Source organism: Thamnophis sirtalis, unplaced genomic scaffold (genome assembly GCF_051295495.1).
Source record: "Thamnophis sirtalis isolate CommonGarterSnake01/CBP01778 unplaced genomic scaffold, rThaSir2_p1.2 scaffold_6, whole genome shotgun sequence".
Taxonomy (NCBI): Eukaryota; Metazoa; Chordata; class Lepidosauria; order Squamata; family Natricidae; genus Thamnophis; species Thamnophis sirtalis.
The window spans coordinates 18,208,003-18,225,895 of NW_028261386.1; the positions used below are offsets into that span (position 1 = coordinate 18,208,003).

Genomic DNA, 17,893 nt, shown 5'->3' on the forward strand with positions numbered 1-17,893 from the left:
CCAAGCTCCGTTTTCGGCTGGGACAGCCTCCTGAAACCCTCTGCCAGCAAAAACGGAGCTCGGGAGAGCCGCATACTGGAAAAACCTTTGCTGCCCAATAGACTACATAGCATAGGAGGATCTAATGTTAATACTAATGCTAATCCAGCCATTTGGTTAAGAATTATTTCACAACCCTCCCTCTTTTTGGTCCTAGCATCTCTGATGTTCACTATGAATAATAGCACGTTCTCACAGTTGTGTAACAGGTCCGAATACTGACTTGCCTGGTAGTGTCTGCTCTCATTGGCACTTGTGAGAGAGAGAAACATTTTTTTCACAGTTTTGCTCTCTGTGATTCTTTAACTAGAGAGGCAGGCAATTGAATCTGAAACATCTTCCATGCAAAACAGGTGGTCTCCCATTGAGGAATGCACTGTCTCTCAGGAGGCTTCAACCAGAGACCAAATCTGCTGTGAAAATCACGGCTCTCTTCACTTAAATCTACTCCCTGCCCTTCGTTCTGATGTATTTTAATTGGAATTTAACAGCTAAGAGAGTTTATTATGATAATGTGTTTGCCTGCGTCTATGTCTCGGCACATATGTGTGGCAAAACCTGCTAGGGTCTATTTCCTCTTATTCCCACAGGGCTACTTAAGCTTGGCTTCGACATCCAAGAGACACAAGCTCAGCATGTCTGCAAAGACAATCCCAGCTTGGCATCAGAATAAAAATGAGCCCTGAAAAGCATTTCTGGATACTGTGTCATTCATCAAAATAAAGATGCTGGGCTGTCACTTGTATCCCTTACGCTAATAAACACACCCATCGGCACAAACCATTAGAGCTTCCCTCTCGGGAAGCTAAGAATGCAAATACTACTAAAATTAATACCACCTCCATTCCAAGATGCCTAAAAAACAGCTCCTTCCTGTGGCTCTTTGTTGTGGCCTATTGGCCACCGGCCCCTCCAGCAGCCAAATTAGAGGAGGAGGCATGGGGGGATCAGCATCAAGCAACCTGAGTGCTCCGAGGGGGAAGAGGGAATGGAGCTGGCAGAGAGAGAGGGAGGGGGGAGGCAGAGCTTGGGCTGTCCATCAGCCCTCAGATGGAGAGTCAACAGCCCCCATGTCTGGAGGTGGCTGATGAGGAAGAGGAGCAGCAGCTGGGTCCAGTGCCTGGTGCACAGATGCGCAGAAGGCAGAGGAGAGGAGAGCAGTGGAAATACATGGGCCAATCCTTGGGAAGGAAGAGCCACCGCTGCTAGTGAAGCCACACCCCAGCTCAGGAGTAAAAGGCAGAGGGTGGAGATGAATAGATATGGCAGACAACTATTCATCTTCCAGCCAGATGGACTTGTTAGCCTGCAGTGAAAGATAAACTTTTTGCCGGGGCTGCCAGCACTACTAATAAAGGAATCTTTGACTTAACTTCAGAGGGTTTGTTGTGTTTGGGGAGTTGGGTCAGAACAGAGACACAGAGGCAGAGCCTGGGCTATCTGTCAGCCCTCAGATGGAGAGTCATCAGCCCCCACATATGGAGGTGGCTGATGAGGAACAGGAGGAACAGCTGGGTCCAGTGCCTGATACACAGATGTGCAGAAGGCAGAGGAGAGGAGAGCAGTGGAAATACATGGGCCGATCCTTGGGAAGGAAGAGCCACCACCGCTAGCGAAGCCCCATCCTAGCTCAGGGGTAAAAGGCAGGGGGAGGAGATAAATAGATGTGGTAGACAACTATTCATCTTCTGGCCAGCCGGACTTGTTAATTAAAGGGACTTTTAGTTAACTTCAGAGGGTTTGTCGTGTTTGGGGAGCTAGGTCAGAACACCCTTTCTTGCTCTAGTTGCTAGTAAATGCAGCCATTAAGGCAATCTAGAAAAACCTATCCTTGCTTATGTTCTCTCACTTGAGAGACCGCCTCCTGCCAATCACCTCCTCGCGACCAATTAGATCACATAGATTAGGCCTCCTCCGAATTCCATCTGCCAGTCAGTGTCGACTGGCGACTACACAGAGGAGAGCCTTCTCTGTAGTAGCTCCGACCCTTTGGAACAATCTCCCCGTGGAGATCCGTACCCTCACCACCCTCCAGACCTTCCGCACAGCCCTTAAAATCTGGCTATCCCATCAGGCCTGGGGCTAGATTGTAATCCGTCCCCACCCGAATGATGAATGTTGTGTTCTATTTTTAATTATGTATTGTTTTATGTCTCACTGTTGTATCCCCTTTCCCCATGAGTTGTAAGCCGCCCTGAGTCCCCTCAGGGAAAAGGGCGACCTATAAATAAATTTTCCAATTCCAATTCCAATTCTATTCAGGCAACAGATCCAGAATGGGTGAGGAAACCTTTTTACCTAGCAGCAAAAAATTGCACAGGAAGGAGTGGGGAGCGGGGGGGGGGAAGAAGCATGCTTATGAGGATTGCAGAGAATCTCCTGGTAAGTTTTAAGAAATTGAGTGCAGGCTGCTACTATTGCTATCATTTGCAAAAGCAAAAGAGGAATGTGATGATTGAAAACCTCCCGTAGAGCATACTGGGAAATGCAAATGTTCACCTATTGTATTATTATGAAGCATATTGTGCAAACACAGCCTCGTAGGGATCACTGTGTTTGCTGACCTTTATTTTGAAATTAGAAAGGCAAAAAGGATGTTAACACAAAGGTCTATTTTTCTCCCCACATCAAATTTTAGCAATGTGGTCTTAGAACCTGGATAACACAACTGCCTCCATAATTAGATTCATGGGACATGCAGCTTCGCTCACATTTCTTAAGAGTAGCAAAATATTTATTTAATTAGCTGTTCCTTCTCCCAGAATGGCACTGAGTGTCAAAATCAGTATAAAACTGTTATAGGAGGCAAAATGAAATAAAAAAATTAGGAGCTTCCAAGTGACACCAAACATCTGTAGCAATTTCCCAGGAGGTTGAACAAGAGCCAGTAAGTAACATTTGCAGGATTTCTCAAGCAGAGAAGAAATGTTTCCAGATTCTAACCTAGCTCTATAAGCCATTCCTGGAAATATAATAAGCATCAGATATGACTTGGAGCTCCCCAGTTCACACAACACAACCCACATTCAATCATTTCTCTGTCAGTTATCTCTCTTCTCTTCCAGTTTTTGCACAGCTTCCAACAAAATCATTTTACCTCTTCCTGGTAAAACATTGCAATAAAATATATACGAGTGGGAGGCAGCCAAACATCGGTTATCTTTCCCATTTCTGACGAGTTCATTACACACGGTGCTGCCTTTTGTTTCCCATCCATTAAAACATTTACCCTAAGGATAGGAAATCAGTGGCTCTTTAGAATCTGCAGAACTGAACAGGCAGCCACCTCCTGTGGGGGTGTAGAAGTGCCAGAAGTTGTAGTTCAATGGTAGAAGCTGTAGTTCAACAGCATCTGGATGGCCCTGGCCAGGGATTTTGAAGACATCATAAAAATAAACTTCCTTCTCATTTCTGAACTACCGTATTTTTTTGGAGTATAAGACGCAACGGAGTCTAAGACGCACCAAGGTTTTGAAGAGGCAAATAAAAAAAAAGTTTTTTGCACGTTGCAAACCTCCCCAAAACGGCCCGTTTTTTGTGAAAACGGGCCCATTTTTTTCCTAAAAAAAGACATGGATAGCCTTTAGGGAGCTTGCAGAGTGCTCGGGGGGGGGGGGCGGCAAAACGAGCAAAAAACAGCCCATTTTCCCCAAAAACGGGCCTGTTTTTTGTAAAAAAAAAAAAGGGGGGGGACATGGATAGCTTTTAGGACACTTATAGAGTGCTCCTAGGGACTGGAGGGGGTAAAATTGAGCAAAAAATGGACTGCTCTTTGCTCATTTCTGCCCTCCCCAGCCCCCAGGAGCTCTCTAAAAGCTTCCTAGAGGCTATGCACAGCCATTTTGGTGAAGGGGGTGGGGTTTCAGGAGGCAAAAATGCTGTATTCAGTGTATAAGACGCACCCAGATTTTCAGCCTCTTTTTTGAGGGAAAAAGGTGCATCTTATACTCCGAAAAATACGGTAAATCAAGTCCCTGCCCGGCACACACAAGTCCATTACATGGTCCAATCAGGCACCGTCCCAACTGGAGATGTCTCCCAGTCATACCATCCCAGGTGCAGGGCAAGATGTCCTTGACTTTCTGAGAAAGGAATGTTTTTAGACTATATATCTCCCATCCTCCATATAATCCCCCCTCTCATTTTCCACAAGGCCCAATGCAAAAGGTGGCACCCAGGCCTGACAATCTCACCATCCTGAGCCACAGCTTGATACCGAGCTTCAGTTGGCAATCCTAGAGATTCTAGTAAAAAATGCGGATCCCACAAGCATAAGATTTCCATGCTTCTGTTTAAGAGATCGTTTCAAATTAATCTTGTTCTCCCGAGAACTGTTATTTCTGCAAATGGAAGGAGGCTCTGCTAATTTTTTTCTTCTGCTTCTCGATGAATAGTTTTATGAGTTTCTATGGATTGTTTCAGCGTAAGCTGCTAGAAAGGACCCTTGTGGCAGACAATGTAGCCTATGAACTAAACACCAATACAAAGAAATAATTTTCCTGTATTAATTACAAATCAGACGAGGGAGAGATTTGTTCATCCACGGGTTGCCACAGTCTCACAGAAGGAAGCTGCCAGCTCCATGCCAGCAACTTAATTGTTTCAAATTAAAATGCAAACCTGCCTTCATAATAGTCTCACACATCACGCTTCTATGATATGTTTCTGGACTCAGCATGATCTACAAACAGAAAAGCATACCATGGTTTATTTGACATCTCTATATCACTGTTTGAAAGCCCGGCTTGTTTTGGGATAACTGACGGTAACCGTAACTTTGTTAGATACAGGATAAGTGGTTTGTGGCTTCCTGTATTAATTTTGGTTACTGCCCCATTCAATAATTTTGAATAATTTTGAAGCAGGAATAATTTTGTGCTTTTCTAAGCCACAAAGTTATGAAGCCAGAGTTGCTAAAAATGATAGGAAAATGGAATTGACCAAATCAGGAATGAAAATTTTGGTTAATTTGCAAAGCTGGCACTGGCTTGTTCAACAAAACATAATTAAAATTAACCATGTTTGCTACAATGTGGGAATGCAATTCTCTCTCATCTAGTTCAGGTCTGTCTATTTGTCTAGGAAATGGCCTCATGGGGGGAAAAACAGCACATCCACCTCCAATTTTGTCTCCCCAAAAACAAATCTATGGGTTAGTTTAGTACTCTATAAAGTCTTAGTAAGGCCACACCTGGAATACTGCATCCAATTTTGATCACCATACTATAAAAAAGATGTTGGGACTCTAGAAAGAATGCAGAGAAGAGCAACAAAGATTAGGGGCCTGGAGGCTAAAATGTATGAAGAACAGTTGCCAGAACTGGGCACGGCAAGTCTGGTGAAGAGAAGGACCAAGGGCGACATGATAGCAGTATTCCAATATTTGAGGGGACAGGAAGGGGTCAACCTATACTCCAAAGCACCCAAAGGCCAGTGCAGGAACAATAAATGGAAACTAATCAAGGAGAGATTCAACCTGGAAGAAAGAAGAAACTTCCCAACAGGGAGAACAATTAACCAGTGGAACAGCTTGGTTTCAGAAGTTGTGGGTGCTTCATTACTGGAGGCTTTCAAGAAGAGACTGGACAGTCACTTGTCCGAAATGGTATAAAGTCTCCTGCTTGAGCAGGGGGTTGGACTAGATCAGGGGTTGGCAACTTTAAAAACACTCAAAGAGCCACAAAGGTCCTAAGCAGAAGCCCCCCCCCCATTCAATTCTGGAGCTGACCGGAAGTCCGGTTCCCCCACCATAGAGTGTGGCATCCTTTTTCCTCTACCTGTCTTAACCGAAAGCCCTATCAATTGTGAAGTCGACCGGCAACAGGGATCCGCAGCAGAGGGATGAAAGAGCCACATGTGGCTCCGAAGCCACGGGTTGCTGACCCCTGGACTAGATGACCTACAAAGTCCCTTCCAACTCTTGTTATTCTATTAAGAGGAACAAAGTAACTACCATATTTTTCGGAGTATAAGACGCACCCCCCCCCCAAAAGAGGGTGAAAATCTCGGTGTGTTTTTTACACTGAATACAGCATTTTTAGCCTACTGAAACCTCTCCCCCTTTGCAAAAATGGATGTGCAGAGGATTTGGGAGGCTTGCAAAGTGCTCCTGGGGGCAGGGGAGGGCAAAAACAAGAGAAATGGGCTGTTTTTGCTAGTTTTTGCCCTCCCACCCAGTTCCTAGGAGCACTCTACAAGTCTCCCAAAGCTCTGCATGCCCTTTTGTTTTGCAAAAAACTAGGTGTGCAGAGGGTTTGGGAGGCCTGCAGAGTGCAAAATCCTTTTTTAAAAAATTTACCTCTTCAAAATCACGGTGCATCTTATACTCCAATGTGTCTTATAATCTGAAAAATACAGTAATCTGAATTACGTGGCAGAAGATAGATGTTAGTTCAGCCCCTGCCTCATACTACCACCCTGGTTTCTCAGTCCAGCAAAGCTGCAGCCATTCCTATTTACAGACAGCAACACTTCATCTTCTTATCTTCAGTTTTGCATAATTTGGGTTAGACCCAGGACAGGCTGCATGCAAACTCTTGGCAGTTAAGCCAGGAATTCCAACACCACCTTGCAAGGATTACTGCATTAAGGCTCCCTTTTTGCATAGCCCTGCACCCCTTGTGTCAGCAGATCAATGGTGCTGCCTGTCATGTTTATTCCCTTATCTGTTGCACCCCACTCGGGGAGTCAGGAGACAGCCCACCGACAGCATCGCCACTCTCCTTAATGCTGAATTATTTACAGTAGCAGATAGCGAGTTGCCTGATGAATGGCCTCCGTTTATACTCCTGACAGAGCAATTGCCTCCCCTCCCCACTTTGCAATTTCTCCAGGTAAGTGAGAGTTCCTGCCAGACACACCTCTTCACAGCACTGTCGACATAATTCAGCGGGGGCAGAAACATTGGTGGGAAGATGTTAAGGGATTTAATGGAAAACAGAAGGTGAGGGGTCAGCAAGTCGATGAATTATTCATCTCGGCATGCACGCTCTGGCCTGCGAGTGCTTTCCCTGGAGCCAGAGACAGCAACCAGGGAAATTTATGAGCAGGAAAGTAACACGTTGGCCCATCAAAGTGTCTCTCAGCCTACCTGGAAGTGTGCAATGGCTGCCATGTTTATTCAAGCTGAAAAGAACCCTTTAAAAAGGTGCAGCTGGTAAATCAGGCAGACTATTTTATCAAGCCTGGGCAGTGGGAGGAAGTGAGGAGCCGCTTAGCAGGAGGCTCCAGTTTCCACCGATTCTTGAAATAAGCTGCCTGCTTGAGGACCAGTTCTGGTTGCCAGACGGGCCCAGAAGAGTCCATCTCTACTGCAATGCGCTCTACATGGAGCAGCCCTTGAAGAGCATTCGGAGACTTCAACTCATCCAGAACGCAGCCGTGCGAGCGACTGTGGGTGCACCTCGGTACACCCACGTTACACCTATCCTCCGCTAGCTGCACTGGCTACCGATCATTCTCCGGATACGCTTCAAGGTGCTAGTCGTAACTTATAAAGCCCTTCATGGTATTGGACCTGGGTACTTGAGAGACCGCCTGCTGCCAATTACCTCCCAAAGACCCATTAGATCACACAGGGTCGGCCTCCTCCGGGTTCCGTCTACCAGCCAATGCCACCTGGCTACTACCCGGGGGAGGGCCTTCTCTGTGGCAGCTCCGGCCCTTTGGAACGAACTCCCCGCGGAGATTCGGACCCTCACCTCTCTCCAGGCCTTCCAAAAAGCCGTCAAAACCTGGCTTTGCCGGCAGGCCTGGGGTAGATGAGTTCCCCTCCCCGCTCAACTTGTGTGATTGTGTGATTCTTGGCTATTTTAACAACTTGAATTGTGTTCTATGTTCCCCTTTTCCCCTTTTGAGTTGTTTGCCACCCTGAGTCCCTCCCGGAGAAGGGCGGCATACAAATAAAATCAATCAATCAATCAATCAATCAAATCAATCTCAGGTGCTTCCCAATTCATAGATGGAGACAGGTTATAGGGAAATCATCTCAAAGGATCAAAAAGCTGGAGAATCTTCCCAAGTGGAAGACCTAAACTTTTGCTTTGCAAATAGATGATTGGTAAGGGAGGGGAGAGATGGTGGGTTTCAGTGCTTGCAAACCATGGACACTTTGGCTCCCCAAATTCTAAGCTCAATATATTTCTTCAAGAGCTGAAGAAGCTTCTTGGATGAGAAGCGAAACATCTTCAAAGAAAAACCAGAAAGTCCCATTTCCTCTTGGGACAACCATGACCTGGATGACTGAGAATTTCCTCTGTTAATGCAACCTAGGATTGGTTTGGGCTTTTTTGGCTGCTGCTGTACACTGCTGGCTCCTATTTAAGTGATTGTCTACTAAGACTTCGTGACCCCTCTCACAGTTACTGCTATTGAGCCAGGTTTCATCTAATCCATACCTGGATATTTTTCCTGCCTAAGTGTAAAACCTTATTTTCCTCTACCTTGTCTTCACACAGCGTATAATGCTGATGAAATATAAGCCAGATAGCTTTAAAAAGAAACAAAAGTGAAGGTTAATTAATGGATATTTGTCATGATAATTGTAAAAGAATTCCATGTTCAGAGGCAGTCGATCCAACACCAAGAAATATTTAGAACAATTGCAATTACCTCCCTAAACCGACCAATTAGATCGCACAGACTAGGCCTCCTCCGAATCCCATCAGCCAGTCAATGCCGACTGGCGACCACACGGAGGAGAGCCTTCTCTGTTGCTGCCCCGACCCTATGGAACGAGCTCCCCATGGAGATCCGCACCCTCACCACGATCCAGACCTTCCGCGCAGCCCTCAAGATCTGGCTCTCCCAGCAGGCCTGGGAATAGGTTTCCAATCACCCGCCCGAGTGTTTGATTGCTGAATGAAAGTTGTGTTTTATTAATTTTCTTTTGTTCACCAATTGTTTTGTTTTGACCTTGCACTTCCCCTCCCCTGTGGTTGTAAGCCGCCCTGAGTCCCCTCAGGGAAAAGGGCGGCATATAAATCCCAATAAAACCAAACCAAAACCAAACCAAACAACCGCTGCCAAATCAGCAGATGTATTTGGCTGTCCAGTATCAGAAACAAAAACAAAAAAAAATCTGACCCCAGAGCCCACACCCCACACTGTGTTCTGGGTTAACAAAATATAACAACCACAGCAAGGAAATAAATCTTATTATGAACTACTATGATGGCTTGGTGCACACAACTTGCTAAGACCTTAGTTAAGTTCCTGTAAGACAATGCACATCAACATTGTAGCTCATGTTAGCATCCAATAAAAACACAGCCCCTACCATACTATCTTGGTTGGGCATTCCTCCACAATACCAGGCCACCCAGTACCAAGATTAAGTATAGGGGTTAACAAAATATAACAACCACAGCAAGGAAATAAATCTTATTATGAACTACTATGATGGCTTGGTGCACACAACTTGCTAAGACCTTAGTTAAGTTCCTGTAAGACAATAAATTGTGCACATCAACATTGTAGCTCATGTTAGCATCCAATAAAAACACAGCCCCTACCATACTATCTTGGTTGGGCATTCCTCCACAATACCAGGCCACCCAGTTCCAAGATTAAGTATAGGTAGTCCCCAACTTACCGCATTTTGTTTAGTGACCATTGAAAAGTTACAACAGCACTGAAAAAAGTGATTTGTGACCGTTTTTCACAGTTACGACTTTTTCCAGCACCCCCATGATCGTCTGATCAAAATTTCAGATGTTTGGCAACTGGTTCATACTTATGACCATTGCCGTGTCGATCACCCTTTGCGACCTTCTGATAAGCAAAGTCAACGGGGAAGTCAGATTCACTTAACGACCGGGTTGCCAATTTATCAATGGCTGCGATTCACTTAACAGCTGAGGCACAAAATGTTGCAGATTGGGGCAACAATCACTTAACGAAGGTTTCACTTAAATCACATAAATGTTGGGCTCAATTGTGTTTCATAAGTCAAGGACCACCTGTACTTTCCTCCCACGTCTCATCCCCTTCACCCACCTTGATAATATCCTCATTGCTGGACTTGCATTTGACCATTGCTGAAATATCCAAGATAACTCCTGTCATCTCTATGGCGATGACCTTCACGGGGATGGCAACTGTCCGTCCTGTGAGGATAGCTGTGTTGATGATTTCTGTATCCTTAAGGATGACAAAGGAGGCCATGTTTTATTGAGTGGGCTGTGGTCCCACCTTCTTCTCCTCATGAGAGCTGCAGGATATCCAGGAAGGTCTGGTTGAGCCCAGGGAATTCTTCCCAAATTGGTGTTTTTATATTTAGATTATAAAAGCTGTGCTACAGGAATGGAGACATTGCTGAAAGATAACTCACAGCATTTTTCCTAATTGACCACACCAGCTGAAGAGGCTGACAGCTGTAGATAATCTCCAATATCTTGAGGGCCACTAGATATCTGCATATCATCATCTTCTTTTAATGAACCCATAATCCCTTGCGGGGATGGAATCTGGGCAACTGAATGTTTACTGACCAGATGCCCTTCCTGTCACCAATGTGGAGTTATATTCAGCAGATATATTCTCATCCTGCCCAGAGAGAGAGAAATATCTGCCTCTACCTAGGATCGAACTCTGAGCTTCCTGATTGTGAGGCAAAAGCATCACCTCTAGGCCATGGTACCACTCATCCAGGAAGGTCTGTTTGAGATGCTTTTAACTTTTGCAAGGAGGCTTGAACTCAGGAAATTCCTCCCAGCTTGGTGTTCTACAGCTATTGTAGCTACTAGCCATGCAGTTAGGGATTATGGGATTGGAAAATCAACATTGGAGGGCACCAGATTGAGCAAGTCTCCTCTAGGAAATGCTATTTTGATGGCATAATTTTTTAGAGAGTTATTCCCTGATGTTTAGGGTAGTAAACTTGAGAACATAAAGACACATTCACAGAACTTATTCCAAAAAGCTTGTTTTCACTGCATCCCAAACAGAGTGCAAATGTATATTAAGTTGTTCTGATATTGATAACTGGAGAGATATACTTTTTTTATCCTGCCTTTATTATTTTTATAAAAAAATCCAAGACTGCCAACATATTTAATACTTTATCTTCCTAGTTTCCCATATATAAACATTTATATAAACAAACAAATAGCAAAGCATATGTGTTTAACACACCCACCACCACCACCCCGGCAAAGAAAATCTGGATAAAACTCTTATATCACTGATTTTAAGAAGAGGTTCATACCAGACTAGGCAACTAAGTCATCTGCTTGATTTAGAGTTAGCATGTTGTATGAACCAACTAATATGCTTTGTACTGTAAACTGTAATTTATGGCTAATAGTTGGATCCAGCTAATTGTGTTTTTTCAACCAATTTTGATTAAAGAGACTAAAATATAGCTCCCTTGATTCATTCATCACACTAAGACATGTTTTAGTTATTTCGCTGCATCAAAATGATCAAGCAAAGGTTATGTAGAAGGTTTAAAGTCAGTATCAGTTTTAATTCTATCACCCAATATATGGTTATCATTACTTTCATCCATGCATTAAGAGTCCCATAGTTCCCATATAATGAAGTTAGAGGAATTAGACCAAGCATGTGAATGCGTATCTCAGGTCTAAGATAACAGTCAGGCAGAGAACGGAACTATCTTCTAGTTGGCTTCTAAGAAAGAAGCTCACCATGGCCAGGGCAAGGATGGCACGGATGTCCCTCTGAATTACTGTCAGTTCAGTCACAGCCTTCTCCAGATCGGGCGGTGGGTTGCTGCCCCGATAGTCTATATGCCACATGATGCGTCGAGTCACGGATTGGCTGGTGAAGTTCTCCATTTCAAAGTCCAGCTGCATGATCTCGTAGGGCGAGTCCTGGTCCCTGCCAGGAGAGAAAGGGGCTTGGATGACACCTGATGCCACAGGGGAAGGTGGGAGGGTGGGGAGGGACAGAGCATTCAGTCCAGACAGAAAGACAAACATTAGAATTTCTTCCCATATTTGGAAGATGCTCATGCCTCCAACTCCCTTTAGCTTTACCTCATCTTTCTGAGAAGGAGAAAGTTGTCTAATGTGTCTAAATTTCCTGAGAAATTTTACTGCTCTTCAAATCATCTTCCAGTAGCCAGCCCAGCAGGCTAAGCAGTAAAGGTAAAGGTTCCCCTTGCACAAATGTGCTAGTTGTTCCCAACTCTAGGGGGCGGTGCTCATCTCTGTTTCAAAGCCAAAGAGCCAGCGCTGTCCGAAGACATCTCCGTAGTCATGTGGCCGGCATGAGTAAACACCAAAGACACACAGAACGCTGTTACCTTCCCACCAAAGGTGGTTCCTATTTTTTTACTTGCATTTTACATGCTTTCAAACTGCTAGGTTGGCAGAAGCTGGGACAAGTAACAGGAGCTCACCCCGTTATGCGGCGCTAGGGATTCGAACCGCCAAACTGCCGACCTTTCTGATCGACAAGCTCAGCGTCTTAGCCCCTGAGCTACCCTTTAACCCTTTAGGCTAAGCAGTACAAGAACCTTAAATTGCTATGTGAATATTTGGTAGTGGCTGTTTTATTTTCTCCTGCTACATCCCGTTTTTCCTTGTATGCAATATCTTTTTATACTGTATTGTCAAGCTAGGGATTCTCTCATTTTATTGATCTGTAATCCGCCTTACTAGCCGAACTGCAAGGCTTTAAACAAGCAAATATTATTTCTGCAAACATTTCTGGATTCTTTTTTTTTTCCTCATCAAAGAACATCCCAGACAAAATATCATATTTATTACATCACTGTTGCAGTATTCACGTTGCTTGGTAATAAAGTACTAGACTTTATAAAAAGATTAGCCCTTGATAAAATGTTTCATTTTAAAAAATATTATTCCAGCAATTGCTCAAGAGCAAAAGTGTGTTACACTGCCTAGAAATAAGTCTTTGTGTGTTGTCCTCAGTGAGACTTACACGGGACCGCACACTGTGGAAGAATTACTAGTTCTACCTGAAACATTCTAAACGTAAGTGCCTGGACTGCATATAATCTTCTTTAGAAGTTATTTATCCACTGAAAGACTATAATAGAATGTTGAAAACAGAATAAAAATGCAAAACTGAGTCAAATGCAGTGACTGAAAATTATTTATCTGCTAAGAGGGAAAGAGGAAAGGAAGCAATCGTGGCAATTCACATACCTCTTCAACGGAAAGCAAGACAAAGCTTATGCAAAAATGAGAAATAACTGCAATCTATCAGCTACCTCCTAGGCAGTGAGTAAGGCAAGGGTTGGCATCCCCAGAGCCCCTTCCTGCATAGATTCCTCGGGTTACCAAAATCTGTCCTTGTTCACCATTGACTCAGCCTTCCATCCTTCCAAGGTCAGTAAAATGAGGACCAAGATTATTGGGGGCAACATGTAAATGATACTTCTACTTTGTAAACCGCCCAGAGAATGCTGTAAGGCACTATGGGATGGTACATGCCTAAATGCTATCGCTATTATTTTAAGCTAGGAAGATCAAGAAAGTAATGTAAGCACTATAGCAAGCTAAACACAGTACAGGTAGTCCTTGATTTACCACAGTTTGTTATGTGACCATTCAAAGTCAGACAATTTCAGCAACCATTCTTTATTAGCCTCCAATCCAGTGGTGGGATTCAATTTTTTTAATACCAGTTCTGTGGGCATGGCTTGGCGGGCATGACTTGATGGGTGTGGCAGGGGAAGGATACTGTAAAATCTCCATTCCCTCCCCACTCCAGGGGAAGGATACTGTAAAATCCCCATTCCCTCCCCACTCCAGGGGAAATATATTGTAAAATCTCCATTCCTTCCTCACTCCAGGGGAAGGATACTGTAAAATCTCCATTCCCTCCCCACTCCAGGGGAAGGATACTGTAAAATCTCCATTCCCTCCCCACTCCAGGGGAAGGATACTGTAAAATCCCCATTCCCTCCCCACTCCAGGGGAAATATATTGTAAAATCTCCATTCCCTCCTCACTCCAGGGGAAGGATACTGTAAAATCTCCATTCCCTCCCCACTCCAGGGGAAGGATACTGTAAAATCTCCATTCCCTCCCCACTCCAGGGGAAGGATACTGTAAAATCTCCATTCCCTCCCCACTCCAGGGGAAGGATACTGTAAAATCCCCATTCCCTCCCCACTCCAGGGGAAGGATACTGTAAAATCTCCATTCCCTCCCCACTCCAGGGGAAGGATACTGTAAAATCCCCATTCCCTCCCCACTCCAGGGGAAATATATTGTAAAATCTCCATTCCTTCCTCACTCCAGGGGAAGGATGCTGTAAAATCTCCATTCCACCCCACTAACCTGCTTTCCAGCTGCGTTCTCCTGTGCAGGGCAACAAAAGAAGACCCAGCGATCAGCTGGGACTCAGGAGGCAGGGAATAGATGGGGCGAAGCCAGCCAGAGGTGGTATTTGCTGGTTCTCTGAACTATTCAAAATTTCCACTACCGGTTTGCCAGAACCAGTCAGAATTGGCTGAATACCAACTCTGCTCCAGTCCCCTAATCATCCTTGTTGATGTGTGGTGTGGTGTCTCCTCTTGGGCCCCTGACTTGCTCCATAACTGCCTGTCATTCTATGGCTCCAGAATTGCTGCTAGAGAAAAGATTTAAGATATTTGTGGTGATATGGGGATATTTAACTGATATCTTCTCCCTGGTTTTTTTCTACTTGGCCAGCCCTCCCATTGTCAAATCTCCCTCTCTTTCATTGAAACCAGTAATCACATTTTTTAAAAAATAAAAACCAGTTCAACCTTTCTGATGTTATTCTTCAGAGGCAGAAAAAAATAATGTATTCATTTATTCATCAACTTATAGAATTTGTGCTTATAACGCTGCGATGCTACTGTAAGATTTTTTAAAAAGCTATCATAAATAAACAGCAAAAAAGAACATAAAAATAAATTGTGCTCTGGACCAGCAGAAAGAAACACAAATGCTCTTGAGAATAATAAGATGGACAGTCTATAAATTTCATAAATAAAACCCACATAATATGGGCTCACATCATTAAGCTCAAATCATTAAGGCCCCAAATCCTTAGCGATTTGCAAAAAGAAAACAGGACTATATGAAGGTCAGGTATACGCTGTTCCTGAGCTGTAATTCAATGTGTTTCAAGTAGTCCTCAGCTTACAACTACCTTGCTTAATGACACTTCAAAGTTATGGAAGAATGCAGTATTGCAGGCTGATTCTGCTCACTGCCAGCAGTTCGATTCTCACCGACTCAAAGATGACTCAGTTTTCCATCCTTCTGAGGTTGATAAAATGAGGACCTAGATTGTTGGGAACAATATGTACTATGAAGTGGTATATAAGTTTAAGTGCTATTGCTATTACTATTTTTATTTATTTATTTTATTTATTCAATTTCCATAGCTACTCAACTCAATCAAGTGACTCTGGTCAGCTTACAATTCTATAATTTTGGGTCTTGGGAAATAGCCTGCATTTATGACTGCATTGTCCCACAATTATGTGACTACAATTTACAATTTTTTTTTTGTGGAAACTAAAACTGACATTTACTTCCAGTTTCTGGCAAACACCCCCCCCCCTTGTGGACAATGGATTTGCTTACCAACTGCAGCATTCACTTAACAACCATGGCAATACTGCAATGTGCTCTACATGGGGCTGCCCTTGAGGAGCATCCGGCGACTTCAGTTAGTGCAGAACGCGGCCGCGCGAGTGATCGCGGGTGCACCCCGATTCACCCGCATAACACCTATCCTCCGCGAGCTGCGCTGGCTACCTGTCGATCTCCGGATGCGCTTCAAGGTGCTATTACTCACCCATAAAGCCCTACATGGCAGTGGATCTGGATACTTGAGAGACCGCCTTCTGCCGATTACCTCCCTACGACCTATAAGATCTCATAGACTGGGCCTCCTCCGCATTCCATCGGCCAGCCAGTGTCGGCTGGCAACTACAAGGAGGAGGGCCTTCTCAGCAGTAGCCCCGACCCTTTGGAACGAGCTCCCCGTGGAGATTCGTACCCTCTCCACCGTCCAAGCCTTCCGCATAGCCTTGAAGAACTGGCTCGCCCGTCAGGCCTGGGGATAAGGACCGTTACCCCGCCCGAATACTGAATGTATGGTGTTGATTTTATTATATGTTGTCGTCTTAATGTTGTATTCCCCCTCCCTTGGTTTTCTGTGAGCCGCCCTGAGTCCCCTCAGGGAAAAGGGCGGCCTACAAATGTTAATAAAACCTCAAAACCTCAAATTCACTTAATGACTTCCACAAAAAAGGCCATACTATCAGATATGATCACATGGTGACTCACTTAAGGACTGGCACAACTTATGACCATAATTCCTGGCTCAATTATAGTCATAAGTCAAGGACTACCTGCTAAGCAAGAACTATACTCATGCTGAACAATGAGGTAATAGTTATATGGTATTATAAGCTAATATAGGTTATATAATTGGTGATTTAACATGGTGGGGGAATCCACCATTGTCTTAATAATTCAGGAATTGGGCAGCAATAAAACAGAATTAAATAAATATATATGTTTTATGAACCAGACAATCATGTAATGTCTCATGCAGTTTGCTTGTTCAGGGATAACTTACTGGGTAACCATAGCAATTGCGTTTTATTAACCTATGGTCCTGTCGTAGGCTCTGACATCTGCCTAAAACCAAAAAAGAATTGCTTTTTCAAGCATTCTCATGGAATCTCTTTAACAAGATTTGTTTAAAAAGAAGAAGAAAGGGATCACGATACAAAAATCCCAGCAACAGAACCTGTTTCCCACCTAATGCCAATATATCCCCAACACCCATTAAAGTGAAATATTCTTTATTTCCTTACTTAAATGCCTTCCTGTGGAATAACTAGGCAGCAGGTTTTTTCAATGATAATGAAGGCGCTTGCTGTTGGCTGTTGACAGATTTCCTGAATCTTTTATCAGCTGGGAAGCAACCCTTGTAATACCCTTTCAGTTTTAGATCTTGTTGTGCTGAGCAGCAAGATCTAAAAGGATTGTCTCCCTGTGTACACATGAATGCAAGTGGAATTTATCCTCAATGTAACTGTTACATTGGCCATTCTGCAGGTGTATACTTTCCAGAATATTAGAATCTGGGATCGTCTCATGAAAGGGGGGGGGGGGACTATCAGAACTAAGCAAAGAAAATACTTCAAAGATACGTAACCCATCACCACAAGATACATCCTCTAATTTAAAATGATAATAAAATGGGACAAATCTATAAAGAATAGGATGGGATGGGATGGCATTGTCCCAGAGAGACTAGTATACAATATGATAGTCCTCCTGGACTCATCCTGGATTTGCTAAAACATATGAAGAACGGTTGCAGGAACTGGGTATGTCTAGTTTAATGAAAAGAAGGACTAGGGGAGACATGATAGCAGTATTCCAATATCTCAGGGGCTGCCACAAAGAAGAGGGAGTCAAACTATTCTCCAAAACACCTGAAGGTAGAACAAGAAGCAATGGGTGGAAATGAATCAAGGAGAGAAGCAACTTAGAACTAAGTAGAAATTTCCTGAAAGTTAGAACAATTAATCAGTGGAACAACCTGCCTCCAGAAGTTGTGAATGCTCCAACGCTGGAATTTTTAAAGAAGGTGCTGGATAACCATTTGTTGGAAGTGGTGTAGGGTTTCCTGCCTAAGCAGAGGGTTGGACTAGAAGACCTCCAAGGTCCCTTCCAACTCTGTTTTTCTATGCTATGCTATGCGATGCTATGCGATGCTATGCGATGCTATGCGATGCTATGCGATGCTATGCGATGCTATGCGATGCTATGCGATGCTATGCGATGCTATGCGATGCTATGCGATGCTATGCTACAATATGCTATCTCATCTCATCACTCCTGTTTACTTATTTACTCAC

General features: G+C 44.0%; 1 protein-coding gene across 1 annotated transcript in view; it reads right to left on the reverse strand.

Moving 5' to 3' along the window:
* TMEM132E (transmembrane protein 132E) overlaps positions 1–17,893 on the reverse strand; it is a 262,395-nt gene that overhangs the window by 13,712 nt on the left and 230,790 nt on the right. Inside the window, exons 4-5 of the mRNA XM_087717291.1 lie at positions 11,688–11,880; positions 10,036–10,179 (exon numbers count right to left, since the gene is read on the reverse strand). Coding sequence (XP_087573417.1) covers positions 10,036–10,179; positions 11,688–11,880 — 337 coding nt within the window. The remainder of the gene's footprint in view (positions 1–10,035; positions 10,180–11,687; positions 11,881–17,893) is intronic.